This window comes from Lepisma saccharinum, chromosome 19 (assembly GCF_977018435.1).
Source record: "Lepisma saccharinum chromosome 19, izLepSacc3.1, whole genome shotgun sequence".
Classification (NCBI taxonomy): domain Eukaryota; kingdom Metazoa; phylum Arthropoda; class Insecta; order Zygentoma; family Lepismatidae; genus Lepisma; species Lepisma saccharinum.
In genome coordinates, this window is record NC_139247.1 from 28,329,827 (window position 1) to 28,350,505 (window position 20,679).

The following is a 20,679-nucleotide window of genomic DNA, read 5'->3' on the forward strand; positions in this document are numbered from 1 at the left end:
AAAAGACTACCGGCATGGCAAAAAGAGTTGATTTCTTTCAAAAACCTTATTCGTTGGAGGTACGTAGATCACACTTTTCGCCCCACGCCGTCGTTGAGTTGAAGGCGCAATAGACATTTGGTCAAGTTTTCTCGGTAGTTCAATAGGTTTTTTTTTGTATATGGGTTATCTTAGAATGTAAACATACTGTTTCTAAATTACATCTAAATGTTATCATAAGGTTAAATGTTCTAGGTACTTAGAGCTGGCAGGCAACAGTAGAGTTTACTAACTGGCAACATACAAATTTGCATACCTAAAATAACCTCCCCCCCAGGAAAGGAAATTACAAATACGACACTGATTGGGGGCATTCCCCCAAAGCAAAAAGCTTAATTCGCACACTGGTTGTGGTAAGAGTGGCGGAAATGAGGCTTCGTCGGTCGCGTTCATGCAGTGTGAAACCTCTTGTCAGCTAATTCGTGCGGTATTACTTTGTAATCATGGCAGAAGAAGGAGGAGGTAGTTATCTGGAAACGAGGGCATTCGTCCACAGTATTTACGGTATTTTTACTTCTCAAAGTATGGGGCTACTCCACTCCTGCTCTACAGCTTAATGGCTAGAGCTCGGAAGTTGATGACCTAAGAAATCTACAAAAAATGACCAGTAGAATTACCTCAAAATTATAAAAAAATAACCTAAAATTTTAAAAATAACATAAAAATAATGTCCACCCTTAAAATGAAACCTTGATTTTTTCATAAATTACAAGAGACTAGTTGAATAATTTAATAAAATCTGTTGTTTGGTGGTTTAAACTCTGTCCCGCTAACGATGCACGTGTTTTCAATGCTGAATGAATGTCGTTGGTTAACATATAGCCGGTGTAATAGAAAGTAGATTCAGAAGTATGGTAGCCTTGCGTTGTACATACCTGAGATTGCATGTTATACTTATTAGTTTGCACTAGCCATTTCTAATTGCAAATTACATAATTAAAAGGGTATTAATTGAATAAAAAATCTTATATTACTTCAAATATACGTGATTTTTGTGGGAAATTGTTGAAAATAAGTTGAACTGTTATTCTTACTTTTTCAATTAAAGATGAAGTTACAAGGGAGAGCGAGTAAATCTCCATTGAGTATAAAAGCTTTATTGTGAACACCCGTATGTGAACCGTACGTGACGCCACTGTGTTTGAGATCCGCTGTCTATATCTCATGGTTACTACAGAGAATTCCCTGACATTCGCTACGAGACTCGGTGGCAAGCGGCCCGGCATCAGCGCTTGTCTTTCCCGGTGAACGGGTCCGTGACAGTCGTTTATATTAAATCTCGTAAAAAAGTTTAGAGTAACAGGGTCAGTTCTGAATAAAAGTGGAAAGAAAAAAGAAAAAAGTATAGGTACAAAGACAATCCGCACACCATCCGTGAGTTAAAAGAGAGTATTGTACGAAAAATCGGGAGAATTACAGTAGACGAACTTGCACGTGTCAATGCCAATTTCCTTCGGAGAGGCCAGGAATGTGTTGCAGCAGAGGGACATCATTTTCAACACCTTCTGTAGTCAAGGTTACTCCACAATATGATAACTGTAATTTTAATAGCCGACTCTAGCGACTGTCGCTGAGCCGTTCACCGGGAAAGACAAGCGCTGATGCCTGGCAGCTTGCCGCCAAGTCTCGTAGCGAATGTCAGGGAATGCTCTAGATAATAATCAGAGTCTATATTTGCTCCTCTATAGCTCCGTACGTCTAATATATCACTACAATGTCTTTTGTCTATTGATATATGATCTATCTGATCAGCAGCGCCGACTTGTCAAAATTATTGGGGGGAAGGGGGACTCTGATCGCTGAAATAAATGAATGAATGGCTCACTCCTTCCCTTTTTTAAAAATAAAAATTACGTCTTCGTATAGCAGTTTTTAAGCAGCATAAAGTATAGGTACAAAGACAATCCGCACACCATCCGTGCATGCAAATGAAATGTAACATGAAAAACGCTTAGAAAATGTTGCAAAGTCCCTTTATGTCTTTTGTGTCGGCTAATTTGTTTTTTAGATAACAATCAGTGGCGTACCCAAGGGGGGGTTGGTAGGGGTTCTAACCCCCCTTTGGCCCAGTATTCCTAGAAAAAGAACATCAAATGCAGAAAAAATGGCAAAATGGGGCTGACTACTAAAAAATGTATATCTAACCCCCTCCTTTCGAAAAACCTGGGCACGCCACTGATAACAGTTAACATTTTTATTGAAAAGTATGTATTTACATTAAGAGGCCAACCTAACAGTTTTATGCCGGCCTCGGTAGCCGAGCGTGTTGGTGGTTGGCTTAACTCGCTTTGATCCGGAGGTCTTGGTTTCGAGTCCCGGCGAGGGCATGGGTGAAAAATAAAAATAACTAATATTTACAATATTTAACAGTTTCATTTAATTATTTACATAAATGCTAACACAAATCGCAGGAAAATAGTTTTACTTTTTTTGTTCTTGTTACAATATTTTACGTTTTAAATTTATTGTCAAAGTAGTTATTTATAATGGAATTTGCGATATTTTAAGACTCTATACAAGTAGTGAAAGTACTATCATTGTATATGCAAAACCAAAATGCTTAAGTTCTTAGAGCAAAGCAAGAAATTGGCATGGCTACTCTTGAAACATTGAAAAAGATGGATTGATCGCGTATGGGACCGGTAGTTCAGGAAGTAATTTTGTCCATCTTTGGTGCACAATATGAAGAGTCGGTTTGAAAACTTAGGTTTTGTTTTCGCATGTAGTCCTATTAAATGCACACTCACTTGGCTTGAAGATGAACGTGTGTTTTATGGAGACATGTCAGGTGAAGTTTAATGTAAGTGAAAACATATGTTCGTCACTAGTGAAATATTTTCACATCTACAAAGAAAAACAAAAGGATTAAGCGAATTCAATTAAAATTGTACCAATATTTACAGCTGAATGCGAATGCGGGTTCAGTGTCATGAATCTAACCTTTACTGAACAGAGTAAGATTAAATATTTGCTTGGATCATACATCGGCATAAATCAATTTTGGTGATACCCCATTGTTGGCGTTTTATTTTATATGAGATATGAGCTCCAATTAAAGATTTAAACCTTCGTTTTCAAAGTTATTCAAACACAAAAATGGTTATGGGGGTAATTTTAAATTTTTATTTCCAACTTCATTACTTACCTTCATTTGATTTTCTTATTTTCTAAAAATTTCGGGGGTGCTGTAGCCCCCTCCCCCGGTATGCCAATGCACAGGCCCGAAGTCTCTCTGGCCAGACATCTATTGCAGCATGGATGGTCTCGATGGGAAAGTCCGCCCCTGCTGCCATTATAGAGATTTTAACTTTGAATTGTAGGGTGCGCCTTCTTGCAAACAGTCCCCTCTAGCACTAACCACAGTTTGTAGTCCAGGGTATTGATATCCTGTGGCTATAAGATGGCCAATCAACAGTGGAGATGAAATCAGGTATCTTGGCCTCTAGCCACCTCACTTTATGAACTGGGGCAGAATCTTTCTGGAAGCACCAGGGTTCATTGTGAAACATTGTTTGGTTCCACAGCATCACGAGGGCGGCTCAGGACACTTTCCACATACACTTTTGCACTGGTTTTTAAGCCCTTTTCACAAAACTTAAGCCTGGTGAAACCCTCATAGCTCACCCCCCACCAAACCATGACTGAGGAGGGCTGGTGGTATCTCTGAACTTTGGGAACTCTGTCATGAACTTCTCGAGAGCTTTAAGCATATACCTCTTCATTTTGGCGTTTAAAACTTTCTTCAGTGGTGAACACTTTCTCCTCAGTGGAAAAGATACTGCAATTCAAATTTTTGCCATACCGCTGCAGAAGCCATATCGATTTCAGTTTCCTCTGCTTCTTCACTTGTGGCATCAGGAAATGTACCAGTACTCCACCGGTAAGCTCCAAGTCTAAGGTGTCGTCGCCTTGTAATCAAGGGGTCCCGGCTTTGATACCCGGTGGAGGCACATAGTGGTTTGGATCCCACTTTAAACTGTAGGTCCAGTCCCGATTAGCCTTACTGTGCATAAAATGGACTTAAAACACCAACTCAATCAAACCAAGTCTAAGGTCTTCATTAAGTACCCTGGACATTGATTGTTGTGAAATGTTCAGTTTCTGTGCCATTATCACTTGCTTCTGGATGGGATTTTGGCGAACGCAAGCCACCAGAGCTTTAACAGCCGCCGCTGTTCATACAGTGTGAAGTCGACTAACTCTTGGACGATCTTTCATGCTTACAGTCTCAGTGAATCTCTGGATTGTCTGATACACAAACCTTTTGCTGATCTTCAGGGTTTTTATGGGCTGGAAAATCTCAGTGGGACTTTCCAATCATATGCAGAGCACGGCTACTCTGTTATCACATTCGCCCCTCTCCATGTTAAGCACAAGAAGACACACACTTACTCTTTCACAGTTGAACACACAATGGTCAGGAGTGAGCTTCAGCACAAGCATGGTTCATGAGCCTGACTTCCAGATGTACAGTCCAAGCCGAAAGTTTGTAACAGTATTTATGGCCAGACTAGGTATATTATTTTTTCTAAATTTTCACACTGCCTGCTGACAGAGACAAATTTAGTACAAGAACTTTATCTTTTTCCCTTCATTTATTGTTTATGAGAATTAATGTAACAAAAAATGGACTCTTGTGTATAGTGTATTCAAAAATTAAATGTTCAATATCAGAGCAGGAACCAAGTTCTGGCACGAAACGGACTTGCGGGAATGAAACTCTTGTGAATTTCAGCTCACCTTCATCCCTGCTTGAGTGTCTTGAGACCATTAAGTATGAATTGATGTATTATGAAAAATTGACAGTGCAACGCAATATGCTACTTTAAATGATTGCTTTTCATGGAACACAATCCTGTATGGATTATACCACACAAATTGCTTGAAGCTGTATGAAAACAAAATACAAGCACTGAAATCCTATAAGTTAACAATGCAGAATTGAAAATATGTATTCTACTGCCGAACACTGTATTTAAAATTCTGTTATTTTAATTAATGAAACATCTGAACGATTTTTGATTGTTGTTGCAGGGTGGAGAAACTGATATCAAGAATTTTTTGGACTTTGATGCTGCCATGTCAGATGCCTTCTGTGTATTTATGGATGATTTTTTGCTTCCACTGGGGCTCATGGAATTCCCATACAAGATCATAATTGTAAGTTTGAATCAGAATTAGTAGTTAAGCAATTCCATGTATTTGTTTGATTATGGTGGATATGCCCTTTCCTTCAAAACCAGAACTTAAAATTACCTTTCATCTGCCCCTTCCAAATACCACTATTTTGTAATCTAAGGAGTTTTGAGACCTGTTGCATACCTGAGAGTAATTGCAGGGGCGATTCCTCCATGTTGGAAGTGAGGAACATAGGCGGTCATCCTACAGACAGATGGGTGGGAGTGGAAAGGGCAGTGAAGAGAAGGGGGAGGGAGGTTGCGCAGATTGGCGCAGAACCGAGGAACCAGCAAGACTTTTCTCAATCAGCGATGCCAACCCCAGCAAAATGGTACTAAACCAAGAACAGTTAGAACCCACCCCCCTGCTTTTGGCATAATGGTTAAATCTAGCATAATCTGCAAACACCAGTCCCTGGGAGAGGGAAATCGAATTCAAGGGAATATGTTTTCAGGAAATGAAAATAAAATTATCTCAAAATCTTATTTCTATTTCACCAGCAGACATGTTTCAAACGAAAGGGAGTATGCCAACCCAGCGGCAAGCTTTTTAGAACCATACCACAATCCATCCTCTATCTTTTTGCCCGATTTAGTTCGTCAGGAGATTTTATGGTAGGAAATTGGTAGAAATTTGGGGGTAAACAATTTTCTCAAACCTTTTTAAGTTCTATGTTGAACTCATTTTGTTTGTTGGACCATTTTAAACAATTTTGTGGAAAATTTTACTCTATTAGATAACAATTAATAATAAGTAATGGAAGTTCAAATCTCTAGAAATGTAGATGCAGAATTACAGTTATCTGAAAAAAAAATAATTAATAATAAATCCTAGCACAATTTTGAAGCATTTAGCATAATTTCAGATTTTAAGCAGCACTATTTATCCTCACTCAACAGAAGAGGGAGGTGGAAGAAAATCAAAATTCTTGCAAAATCTGAAATATCTTCAATGTTATTTTCATCGGTTGTTATAGGTTCACACTTAAATATTTTATAGTTCAAAGTGAGGAGCAAGGTCCCCTTGCTATATCTTGAGCATGGGTCTGCAGCTAACATTCTAAATGCAAAGGATAGTACAAACAATACGTGTGAATGGTGAATGTAATTGAACGCATTTTTCAAACCTTCCACTGTTTACCATAACTTCTTCCTACACTCCGAAAAAGCCACGAATCGCCACTGAGTAATTGTCATGTGCAAAAGCAGGCAGAATGGGTCATTTTAGTGCTGATGTCACCAGTAGACAACTGAGCAATATTGAATCCAAACAAACCTCTCATGTGGTGTTTCCATATGTGATAAGATTGGATTTTCCATCACAAGGGGCAAGTTTTAAAATTGTGACAGCAGTTATGAAAGATAATTGTGATGAGTATCATACACTAATATCAAAATGAGATTCTGGAGAATACGTCGATAAATTACACATGCAGTATGTCACAGAGGATAAGGTAAAGAATAACAAAGAAATCATGCATTTCTGAAGAAAATAGGCCCAACATGCTTCTAAAGCTTTACTACCACATCGCTACAGCCTATTGGCTCGGGCTCCCAGATCGGAAGCTGGAACACCACATGATGGGTTTGTTTGGACTCAATGTGACATCACAGTAATATGGTTCATTAAGCAACTGTAATTAAGTTTACATTCCAGACTGGTTGAACAAAATCTAGTTCAAGGTTCTCATGTATTTGGAAGATGAGAGTATCTCGGCTATCTCCAGTTATAAGTTGGGCAATCTGCAAACAAGATCGAGCATTTTTTCTTTTAACTTACAGTGAATTGTAACTTTGTTAGACATATACTTATATGTTCCAACCAATATTTTGCATAGTTTATATTCTCAATCCAATTATCTTTTTGGTTGTAAATATTACTAAAACTCTTGAGTGCAGGGCTGACACAGGTATGGTATGAATTGAGAGCAGGAATCCTGGAAATCCCCCTACAATAGACACAAGAAACTCTGGCAATGGAGGCAAACTTTTATACTTGACAGGATGATCCCCCTCCCTCTCAAAAATAATGGTCACATTTTAACCTTTAGCAGCTGGTAGCCTAGGCTACCACCTGTATAGCCTGTCATGCCCCAAGAGTTTCAAGCATGTGCTTTATCCCTAGAACCACAATGTGCATGTCTTGGAACTAGAACCACAATATGGGGTGACCCATGACCCTCCATTTGAACGATTTTTTTTTTAGATATTGAATGTTATTTATTTAACTTCAAAGACACAAATCATTTATATTTGTACATATTAAGTTCACAAGAGTAGAAATTTTGTCAAACAATACAATTTATAGAGCACTATTATTACCCACATGTTTTTTTTATGTGAGTAATTAGTGTTTTCCCTTTATTAGATTTTCGAAATATTTAACTTGAAATAAACAAATCATACATATATATGTGCACATTAAGTTCACAAAAAAAATCTTAATATCAATTTGGTTCATGTAGCACTGAAACTAATAATACAAACAATAACAATTTTGTTTTTCCTCGTTTGGATATTAGGCATTTCTAGTTGAGCATTTCATGTATTTCGGTTTGCAATCTTCACAAATATTATTCTTATATTCTGCACACAGGCTTTTTGAACAGGAAAAGCAAGTTGCTAAACCTTTACAGTCCTTGGTTCGAGGACAGTACGCACATCGTTCAGGTCGTCACCCAATTGTTACAGTAACATTTGTTTGATCCTCTTCACAACCAAGTACTTTGTGAATGTTGCTTCTGAGTTGCCTTGGAAGGCTCTGATTCACCATTCTTGTATTCAAATTTTCTTCACATACAAGAACTATGCTACAGCAAGATAAGACAACAACTATTAGAGTTGGAAGATTGGTCTACTCGCTGGCGCATGACATATAATTCACTGAAGAGTGCGGCAGTTTTATTTACACATCGACACAGGCAACCACCAAAGATTCTACAACTCCAGGACAAGACTTCTACAACATATCTAGGAGTGGTTTTTGACTGAAGACTAAATTTTCATAAACAGGCCAAGACTTCTACAACATATCTAGGAGTGGTTTTTGACTGAAGACTAAATTTTCATAAACATATATCAACTGTAACAGCAAAAGCACAAACCTGGATTGGACATCTGTACCCAGTTTTCCAAAATCCTACCTTGGGACTGAAGACTTACTTGCATGTGTATAAGATAATGATACATCCCACACTCCTGTATGCAGCACCAGCTTTGGGTCATCGGTCATACAGAAATTGCAGATTACCGAACTTATAACTGGACATAGCCGAGATACTCTCATCTCCCAAATACATGAGAACCTTGAAGTAGATTTTGTTCAACCATCTGTTACAACTTCTGTGCTCAGATACAACAGCATCCAAATCCAGCGGGTTGGGGCATTGCGACTCGACCACAGGCCCGGATGTCCCAGTTCATGCCCTGAAATTTTGGACAGATCTAAATTTTTTAAAAAAAATGCTATTGTATTATTATGTTATGTCTTACTTTTACTCCACATTTATGAGTACTTCCAAAGTACTGTTTTGAATGGGGTAGATTAGTGCTCCTTGATAGTGTAGCTATAAAAGCAGAGGTTGTGATTTTGTTGTTACTTTACATATTGTTGTCATTATTACTATTCTATGTGGTTACTTTATGTTTAATTTGTCTTTAACATGATGAAGTTTGTGATTAGAACTTTTCATGAGTTTACCGAACTATTGTATGCTTTGAAAAATAATACTCCCTCTGTCCCATAATTATTGTCCGGTACACCTTTGTTTGTTGTTCCATAATAATTGTCCGATATTCAAACTGTGACATTGGTGTATACAGAAGAAGAAAATGAAACACGGGAATGAGTCATACAACTTTATTACTCAAGGATCAGTACAAATTGGCCGATCAAGTATCCAAAAGAACCTAAATAAAAAGTAATCAATCCAGGATCAATACAAAGTGACCAAGAAGTTCGACAAAATAAAACATCAAGACGAAAGGGATTGTTGGTCCAGGAAGGTTGTCATCCCATCAATGAGCTAGATCTAGTGAGACAGGACTGCAAAGTGAAAAAGCTGTTGTTGAGCTTGTCGCGTGTCAGATCAGAAAGATGTTTCAATGGCGGCAATCAACTCATCAATAGTTTGTGGAGCTGCCTGATGCTGGAGAGACTGAATTGCCCGGAAGTACCCCAGATCTAAAACATTCATGTCCGGAGTGTCTGCCGGTTGGCATACGAGATCCAAAGTGATTCCACTGGCTGCTGCAGCATCCATCCAGGTGCGGTCATTGGGAACGATATGCGGACACGCATTGTCCTGCTGAACGGACACCTGGATTCTCCCTGCGCACAGTCCATGAGGCCATTGTGCATCTATGGCTGGCATTAACTTGTTGATGAGCATGTCCCGGTAAACATCTTTGGTAACAGTTAATGGTTTGGTGACCATTGTACCAGCAGGACGATTCCTACTGTTCCTCTTGGCAAGTTCCTTGCTGACGAACGGCCAAATGCCTAACTTACCATTAAACCACTGCTTGCGACCAGGATCTCAACGAGGCCGGGCGACGGCAGCCAGAAACATGATGTTGGGAATAAAAAGATTTGCTTTTACATGTTCACTGCGGGTCTGGTTCATTGGGCAGCAAGTACAATTTCTCACAGGTAGAACAATTTTTCATCCACATGAACTGTCTCCATCATCATGTTGAACTTCGGATTTCCGCTTTCAGGACATGCGACTGTGGTAGGATCCAGTATTGACAAGGCAAATTTTAGATGGTCCGTCTTGTTGCTATCAGTCAATAATGGCTTCAGCACATTCGTATGCACTCTGATCTCTCCTGCCTTCAGATGCCTGTGTAGGGTACTCTTAGCAACATTCAGCGCCACTGCCATTGAACGAATATTCTGCCGCTTTCGCAGCGGTAGGTGCTGTAGTCGTTGTAGGGCGAGATCCTTCTTCTTTGGTCCGACTTTGCCTTTCATCCGAGATGCAACCATAGCACAAATGGCCCCATTTTTCAATGATTGCTGCCCCTGTTGCCAAATATGACGTACTGTTCTCATACTTACATGAAATTTCTCAGCTGCACTTGTCATGGCACCTTTCTTCACTACGCCAGCCATACTGTTTTCAAAGAGAAACTTGTACGCTGCCTGTCGTTTACTGTCCGTGAGGTTCTTGCTACCCCTGTCGCTTTCTATCATGGGTTGTGTGTTCATGGCTGTTCTTCTCACATGTACTCACTGAAGGAGTGCTCTACTAACGATTTGCAGCGTGCCTTGCTAGACCGGTTGGCATACAGTGCCACACTGGTGTGTTGCAACCGAACGCCTCCTTTTGGTAATCGTCTGGGTGGTATTTCTTGCTCGTTGCGATAAGGTCACGTTGTTCCTCTTCCCAATCTTGAAGACTGATCTACTGTGCCTCTCCTCATCAGTGTGCTTTCCATCTGCCTCTTCATCTGTAATTCCTGTACTACTACAATTTTGGCATACCGGACTATAATTATGGGACAGAGGGAGTAGTGATTATTTTCCGCCTCTGTCAATGCAAAATGATAACAAGGTAAAAAAGGTAAAAAAAAAAGGTAAAGTGTTCCACTGTGCATAGCACCATGCCATGAAGGCGTTTAGGGGGTGTGGGGGTAACGCCCCACACTTTCTTGATCCGGTCGTGAGTGGGGGTGATGTGATCAGCATCACGCCCCTGACTGCCTTTACCCCCCAGGATTTCCCCCAGGTACCCATGAACTCAACAATTTCAAATTAGTGAAATAATACGAATGAACTATTTTCCAAATCCCGGCCACAGTAGACCCGTTTATAGCAAGAGCAATGTTGTACATACATTAATTTGTAAGAACATGATAGTAAGTCAAGGGCTCAATGGTCCGGATACTTACAAAAAGAAATCTGTCAATAAAGCATTGGCATTGGTATTGTTCTTCACATAGTCCTAGGGCGAATATTTTTCAGAAAATTGGAGTGCTTGATTATTTTCCTGTCCTTAGAATTACATCTGAAAATTACATATGCATTTATTGCTGCAGCATCTAACATCCCCCAGAAAACTCATAAGAGCCACTTCTTTGTTTTTATAGCTACGCTCTTCGAATGACAGAGATGATCAAACTAATCAACTCCTCCTTTTCTTTCATTGTGGAAGAGGATTACTTGTGTTTTTTTAGTTTCCTCATCTATTTATTTATTTCAAACAGTATTTACAGTGTGGTACACATAAAGTTCCAAAGTACAGCAACTTTACGCATACACTTATAAGCAAATGTCACAAAGTAAAGGAGAAAATGAACGCCCGGCGTTCCCAGATTTAAAATGTGAAAAATGCGTAAATGCTGTGAATATAAAGTAAAACTTGACTATTTCCATATATGTTTGACCATCATGGCATTACAATAGCTATTTTTCGCGATCCGCTTGGAACGCTCCATTCTCAACACTCGTTGTAGCATCTCTTTTCAATGCCTTTCCCGGCCGGACGCCGAGCAGGTTCGGCGTAAAAGACTCTATATTCCTTGCTGCCTTTCTGGAGGGAAAGCTTTGATTTCTACAGCACACGCGTAAATGCTCTCTCGTACGCCAGCATACGGAGCTGCAGCAGAGGTCTACCATGATTGGTTCATGTGACCCTTCCTGCCTTCTGAAGCAGACCACAGCGGTAGAATTCCTACCTGGTTCTTCGCGCTCATGCAACTCGTGTTATGTGATGCTACAATATGCAATATTGACTGACGTAACTTTACGAATCTCAAATATACCGCTTCTTAATGATCACTGCATTGTATAATATATCGCACGAACTGCGATGTGCATTAGAAACTAAAATATCAACACAGTTTTTGTCAAGTAAGTTGGTGAAGTCCTCGTGGTAGAAATTCAGCCTGTGGCTGCTTTACCACTTAACCTGCAAAACTATTATGTTTTATTATTATTATTATTTCGTTATTATCTAACTGCTTAATATTGTGTCAATGGAAATGTTTACCATTCATTTGAAAACTCTTAACATCGAATTGTCTCTGGACAAAATTATTTTAAAATGTTTATCAGCATTCTCAAGATGTAATAAACAGTGGTCTGAATTACTAATCGGCACTGTTACGTCAGTAGAGTGTACGATATTTGGATCATCCACCCACCTCCGTGTCAGAGTGTTTTGCACAGTGCGCCAAGATGACAGAGGTCCCTGGTTCGAATCCCGGCGTGAGCACGGGTGTTCTTTGTCAGTATCCCTTCATCAATATCATCACTCATATTCATATTCGCAATTAACCAAAAGTGGTAGAAAAGCGAAGTAAAATAAACCAAATCAATCAGTAGTTGGATCATCCACAACAATGACGTCTACTGTTGTGCAGAGGCGCTTGTGATTCAGGTAGGTTTTTAATGACTTGCATCATGCAGAAAGGTATAAAAAAGGGTATAAAACACCAGAGTTCAAAACATTTGCGGCATAGTGAGGAATCTAATTTTCTAGCTAAAACATGCATGAATGATGTTTTATTGAAAACCCAGCTGACTTTAGGCAAATAAACAATACCTGTGGTGACTAATACCATAAGTAAATTATTAAGCAAGAAAGAGCCGACCCTTCCTTCGGACTTGGCGTTCCCACCCGAAATGTCCATGCTACGCCACTGGAAGAAAGATATAAAAATCTAAACTGTCTCGAAAAATAATCCAATTCCTAAGATATATGTAATACAACAAAGAATCCAAACAAATCATATATACATTCAGCCACTGTTGGTAACATTATACTCAGTTACTAAATCATGTAAAAATAACTTCCTTCCATTACCCTTATGCATCACTGTTACTGCTTGATACTTTCGAACACCATATACTGGTGATTTTAGGCCAAATTTTATAAGAACATTGGGGCATGATATCTTGCTATTCAAAATATTATCTATAAAGGTGGATTCAATATTACCTCTCTTATCTATTAATGACCAGAGATTCGATGTGGGTAATATGTTCTTATAGTCATAATAGAGACGAAAAAATTTAAATTGAAAATAAATAAATCTTTCTAGCGATTTCTGTACACTCTCTAAGAGCTGAGTATTACCCTTAGTGCAATTCCGGTTCCAAACAATGAACGTATTATGTTGCTCAAAATAACTCTAGCTTTTTAACAGCTTGAAAACATGCAAGCTGAAATTCAGATGAGAATCGAATATTACTCCTAAATCTCTTATATAGTCAACCTTTTCGATTTCAAAATTCTTCATAAAATATTTGGTAAATATCTGGTTATATTTTCAGACAAATGTTATATGTTTGGATTTATCTTTGTTTAAATTTAACCCATTAAGTGATAACCAATTATTGACAGTTAATATCTGCTTGAAGATTCCTAAGGTCTTCATTAGTTGTAATTTCTTTGTATAACTTTAAGTTATCTGCAAACATTAAATAGTTGCTATACTTAATTGCTTTACCTATATAATTTATATAAATAAGGGAATAATAAAATACCTAAAAAAATCCCTTTGGAATACCAGATTTGATCATACCTTCCTTAGAAAGTCTTCAATCAATTTTAACCCTAGAAGTTCGATCAGTTAAGTAAGCCTCAAACCATTTACAGAATTGGTGATTAATACCATACCTATGTGATATACTTGTGTGCATATATGACAATAGCACTACACATTTGTGTTTCCGAGATATGAATGAAGTCAGCATTTTGTCCTCTTGAAAGGTGAAGGTGTATGCACAAATTACCATTTTCTTCACCTCAATCATAACTGGAAGGATATCTGGCTTGTTCTTCTTCATTGTTCCCACCATGATAAGACCTCTAGAAGACAGTATATCACAGAGTTCACAAGAGCTCAACCAATTATCGACAGTAACATTTCTCTTACTCCCCTGGATATTATTTGTGAGGTTCAGAACATATTTGGTTGGAATTGAATGTTCTTTATTCCTAGTTTGTCTATATGTTGCTGCACACATATAGTACGTCTTGTCATCTTTAATCTACATTTATCTGATTTACTTGGAAGATACATTTTGAAAGGGCAAAACCCCTGGAAACTCAACAGCTGTTCATCCACCGTGATGTACTGTGAACAAAGACATGTGAATACATGTGTATATTGCACAGTTCACGAATGGCAGCAAATTTGTCTTGTGCTTTTCTTTCAGCTCTTGTATCTTTGCTGTCAAATCATAAGCAATTCAATAACAATTCAAACCTGTTTTTGGTCATCCCACATCGAAAAGCTGGATGACCAAAAGCTTCAGACCACATGTCTGAAAGTGTGATGTCTGTATTTTTAGAACACCAGCTAAATACACCTGGAAATTAGCATCATTCATTTCAATTTACAAAAAAGCAGAAAGATTTGTTATTTTTATTGTTAAGAACAGAAATATAAAGTTCAGTTAGTATTCAAACAGAATAACCAAAGTAAAAAGTGCATTATATCAGAAAAATTGGGTGTAAACTACAGGAACTAGATTATGCTTTCATATTCTGCCACTTAAACCATAGAATAAATGGTTCCACAGTTTTCAAATCCAAAATTTTAGAGTTCTACGTGAGAAGTCAAACAACATAAATTTTATGACTAAAATTTTCCCCTAACCTTTAAAAGTATTTCTTGAATGAGGTATGTAAAAGTTATTAATAAATTAGAATAACTATGCATTTAAGTACACTAACTGAAAGAAGTGTAAAAAGATAATGAGAAACAGTTGTGTTGGAGATTCACTCATCTGGTGGATTGAGCAGGAAAGTCTCCCTGAGAATATATAACAACAACAACAACAACAATAATTATAATAATAATACTAAATTAAATTGATTTCTATTATTAGTTTATAATTTGAACTTCTTTCCTTAAGTGTGACTGACACGCCACAAGAGTAACATATGAAAGTTTCATGATGAATTCTCTAGTGTTCTGTTTTTGCAGTTTCTCTCCCCTTAATTATTTTGTGCTTATGTTGCATGCGTTTGGAGGGGCTTAGCACCCCATATCCCCTACATAACTACACCTATCGCTCAGGCCTTGGATGAAGCGAGTTTCCCAGAAGAATGAGTTCTGTGGATTCATTCCCTTTGGGTCAATTGAACCACAGTAATTTAGTCAACTCTGAAGTATGATTTTGAAACATATCTGTTTAATGCAAATTCCACACATAACACTAATGAAACTGTAAAAAAAAAGTTCTAAATAAAAGAAGAAAAACATTACAATGTAATTATTTTTAGGCCGATTAGCTTGGAGGAAACGAGGAGGCCGGAATGACCAGTGTAGATGCATTCCCTTTGCCAAAAATCTATGAAGTATGTCCGAGTCTGGCCCGAGTGCTCCCAAAGTTTCACAAAACATGCTGAGCGTTAGTGACATATTAATGCTGTCTGCTGAAGACACATCTCACGGCTTTAACAACAGCTCAGTGTACTAGGGTATTATAAGACAAGCAACTACATATGAATAGTTTGAATAAAACTGAAAAACTAAATTGACCACATAAGCATAGTGTGCTTTCTAATTTGTAAGGGAATGACTCAATTCCTTCATTCCATGGAATGCTTTATGCGAATAGTTTAAATCTCTACACCACATTGACTATAGGGCGAGCACATGTTGTCAGCAGCATCAACTTGGGATGTGGAGAACATGAATCTCATGTCCCAGTGGATTTACAAAAATAACTTTAACTTGTATATTTAAAAAAAATTAAAATCAGAAGATTTGGTGGTGAGTGCCCCCTTGCCTCTCCCCCAAGTTACGCCCATGCATGCTACGAAGCCAGAAGTGACAAGTTTAAACTATTGTCAAGGAGGGAGTAAAACTTTAAGTAACAACAGAAGAAATTTAAACATCAGAAAGAAAATTTTGTTGCAACCATAGGGGAATTTTCAGTCTGAACCAGGAACAACATTGGAAAGAGGATGACCAGAAGTGAAAGTGGAGATCTCGCAGGTGAACTGCGAATCCAAAAATAAAACGTATTTTTGCACAATTTTCAGGAAATCCAAACATTTAAAAATCTAGCTCGATTCTCCCCAGAAGCGATTTTCTCAGCATTGTCCCCCTGTTGTATTTTGCTAAAGCTCTGAAGAAGCTGGAATTAGTTGCAGACTTTGCTTTCTGAACTTGCATTAATCCAACCTGCCAGAATTTGGGGGGAGAATGGAGTTGAGCCATAAACCCCCTTTAAATGTGGCCATGTGTTTTAGAATTTATTAGTTGCTGTTTCATGATCAGAAAATGAATAAAATATGTTAATTGTTAAACATTTATTTTTCAGTTTACAAGCAACAGTTGGTTATGGATAACTGGGACTACAATAGCTCTTCTTGTCTTTCCGAAGCAATTTGACAGCACGGTGCTTCTTACTCTGCTTATCCGTAAGTTGAAGTATCAATTGTAAATTTGTTCTACTGATTATATACTTTAGATTTAACTGTATTATAAATGTAGAAAAATAGTATATTTTTATATATAATATTCTCACATGCTTGAATTACATACAGCCAGGCCAGGCATGTATCTAGAACAATATTTCAGGAGTGGTCTGAATCAAGTATGCCTAATATGTAATGATAATAATAATAATAAAAATAATAACCCATGGTGCAACAGCTCGTGAGGGCCAGGGCTTACCTACCGACTACCAGCCTCACTCCCACCTACCAAGGTGGGAGATCATTCAACCAGTTACGGGGTGATGTGTGATCAACACGATGAGCCCCCAGTCATTGTTGCAGGTTTCTATGACCGGGTTGCAATACTCATTCGTACCTCTCAAATTTCCTCACAATGGTGGATGGCCACTGGTCTCATACACTGGAGAAAATCTCAGGAGAAAAGTTATGCTTTCCCTTGGAGATTCGAACCTGCATGCATTCCGTAGCCAGAGACTAAATAATGCCACCGAGATGTGGTACACTACTACTACTACCAGCACTACTGTTACTACTACTACTAGTAGTAATAATAATAATTACTATTATTATTACATGAACAGGCAAAAAAAAGGTGATATAACAACATAGATATAACAGCAGGTATTGTACCCAGGACCTCTTGTAGGAGACAAATGGGAACATGTGAAGCTGTACCGTTGTGTTGATATGATCCATATTTTTGTGTGACGTCATCAGTAGAAAATGTGTCACTAATATATTTATTTTGTGAAAGAAAGCGTAACCTCCTTGTTATTCTATGTAATATTGCGCCTTATTAGTAATGTACATCTTTTGTTTAATGTTTATTGTATTTTATGCTACATTATGGGTAATTTAATGTATCTTCATGTTTGCGAGAGTTCACTATACAAATTTGTATTTCTAAACATGTATATATGTCAGTTTTGTTGTAGTATCCTTTTGTAGATAGTGAGTGATTCATCTGTACTTTAATCTGTGTTCTCAAAAATAGTATAAAAGCGAGGATATCGCGTAAGAATCATCACACTTTCGGCACGGATCGTCGAAGCTTTTAAACTTAAAAAGATCTCCTCGGTGTTGTGCATACATCCTGGTATGGTAGTTCGGGGTGCAAGCTAGGCCTATGTGAACATAAGTACGCCGATAGCCATGCATTGATGATATGCACAATACTGCAACCATTCTACGTTAAATAATAAAGCTAGCCTAAAGATTAATTTGGAAATAAAAGGCTAAAGAGCAAATATTGGCTCAGTTATCATTGCATATCTCTTGGTGTGGTAGTTCGGGGTGCAAGCTAGGTCTATGTGATCATAGGCTTGCCGATAGCCACGCATTGAGTTTATGCATTTTAGTTGAGTCAATTCATCGGCAAAGCGAAATCCTCGCCTTCGTCTCAAGTATATTTGCATTATAATTGCAATAAATAAAGAATAAAACCTTTCCGTTTATACATACTGCAGTAATGTGGTTTTATTTCTCTGTGCTATGAATATTGTCTTTGCCTAACACTATCCCTGTACCTGAGAGGAGTCTGTGTACTTCACCGAGTCTCATCGTTCACCGCTGAGTATTATTAAGTTAATATTAATAGTAAAATAATACGACGCGTACGTCAAATTGCCAGAACGTGTCAAGTGGCAGCTGACAGCAGAACGTGTCAAGTGGCAGCTGACAGCAGAACGTGTCAAGTGGCAGCTCAACGTGTTGGCTCGATTTTGTAGTGTACAAGGGCAAGACAATTGTTTAAAGTTGAGATTCATTGTGCAAGAGCACTAAACTTTTACATTTGTAGAAAAGCACAGAACTACTTCGTTCGAAATGGAAAGAAAACATTTGCGTAGCGCAAATAAAAATCTTGCTTCAAGTTCAGAGCTTAATACTCCCGATTGTTGTCGGGCTATTGATAAAGAAAGAACCACATTTGTATGCAAGAAATGTACAAAGCTTCTACATTATGAATGTTGTGGCTTTGATATTCGAACTGAAAGCAACGAGTCTACTGATTTGGTTTGTAAAGATTGTGAATTATTGTCTACGGATAGTTCATCTGATCCATTAAATATGTTCAAAGCATTAAAAGCAATGATTGAAGGAATTAGCAAACAACAAGTCGAAAGTATGGGAAAATTACAGGCTGATATTAGCAATGATATCTGCAAACAGTCTGAAGAACTGAAAGCTGATATTGAACAGCAAGCTGATTCCATTACCAGCTTGAAAGCTGATATCTGCAAACAGTCTGAAAAATTGCAGGCTGATATTAAACAGCAAGCTGATTCCATTACCAGCTTGAAAGCTGATATCTGCAAACAGTCTGAAACATTGCAGGCTGATACTAAACAGCAAGCTGATTCCATTACCAGCTTGAAAGCCGATATCTGCAAACAGTCTGAAACATTGCAGGCTGATATGTGTAAACAGTCTGAAGCACTGAAGGCTGATATCTGTAGACAATCTGACATATTAAAGGAAGATATCCTCAGACAATGTACGTTGCTAAAGGATGATATCGGTAAGCAGCACGATGAATCTATAAAAGTATTAAGAGCTGAAATAGGCGAGATGGCCTGTGAGATTCAACAACTGAAGTCTGAGAACGAGGAATCTAGGGTGCGACTCTCTGAAGAAATCCGGCAGGCTAGATAGACTTTGATGACTTCCGGCGTAGCTTGGCAGCCGATGTTAATAAAGCCACGGAAAGTGTTCGCATCGATGTAGAGGATATTAATTCGAGATTCACTGAGGAGTGCAATAAGATTATTGAAAAACAGCTTACTATGGAACAGATATTGGCCGAGGCCGAGACTGACAAAATACAGTTCCGGGCTGAGGTCCAAGAAAATATTAGTCAAATTTCAGTAGTTGTGTCTCAAAGAAGGAAGGACGTTGAGGAAATAAAAACTCAAGTAGAACAACTTACGAATCAGTTAGAGACCATGCACGTTACCCGCCAAACGGAAACAGAAACTGGATCTCGAACAGTTGGTCATCCGTCTGCAGTTGCTGAGAGTGCAGCGTTGCCAACCATGAACATTGAACTAAATGAAGCGATGGACAGAGCCGGTGGAGAGAGAACTAGAGAAGACAAACAAGTCTGTCGCCCACGAGTTACTGCTGATTCAAGAGCTAATGAAGTGGCGTCTGCTGTTCCACCTACCTTTAGTCTTTCGGGCGATGACAGAGGTTACAGAGAGCGTGAATCTCGCAGGGCCCGGCACAGTCTTTATGAAGAAAGGACAAAGAGGAAACGTCTAGAAAGGAAGAAAGATCGCAGTTCCTCCTCTTCCAGCACCAGCTCTGACTCTCAGTATCAAGCAAAAATCAGGAAGCGAACACGAAGGCATGGAAATTCAAGGAGCGGGCCAGATGAGTCGCCGCCAACAACTCAGCGATCAGCAATGACTGGAACTCCAAGGATGGCAGACCTTAATTCCTTGTCGAAGTTCAAGGGAGACCTGGAAGCCCAGAATGCTGAGCAATACTTAAAAGAACTTAATATCAATTTTGATTTAATGCAGATTCCATACGAATACCGATTGGAAATTATTCCTCAGCTTTTCAAGGGCCAGGCTGAGCATTGGTTTCGAGCAAACCAGTTAGAGTTCAAGTCCTATTCTGATTTCTGCCGTCGTTTTCGCAAACAATATGCTTCAGAAGAGGCCAAAGAGAGGCAGCTGACAGCAGTGAGATCTCGCCGATACTTAAAGCAGTCCGGTATGAGCATGGAGGAATATGCCTGGTCTATTTACTTAGCCTACCGCAATCTGTCTGCCCGTTACATAGAACCTGAGATTGTGAATTTAATCATCTCCCAGCTTCCATATAGAGCTCGCAGTCTGAGTCTAGCTAATTCTCCTCAAACTGTACGGCAGCTAGCCGACTTTCTGAAAAGGTTCGAGGTGCTTGAGGAACAGGACAGTTGGAAGCCTGTGTGGAATAGGGAAGGTGCAGGCCAGGGAAATGCTCCCAGACAAAATACAATTGGAAACCAACAACCCAGAGTCAGACAAGTTATGCAGAACCAGAGGAAT

At 38.7% G+C, this 20,679-nt stretch overlaps 1 protein-coding gene across 1 annotated transcript in view; it reads left to right on the forward strand.

Moving 5' to 3' along the window:
- The window catches only part of LOC146002971 (inactive phospholipid phosphatase 7), a 58,200-nt gene that overhangs the window by 14,710 nt on the left and 22,811 nt on the right, over positions 1-20,679 (forward strand). Inside the window, exons 2-3 of the mRNA XM_083141127.1 lie at positions 5,074-5,199; positions 16,504-16,603. Of these exons, the coding sequence (XP_082997253.1) occupies positions 5,074-5,199; positions 16,504-16,603 (226 nt within the window). The remainder of the gene's footprint in view (positions 1-5,073; positions 5,200-16,503; positions 16,604-20,679) is intronic.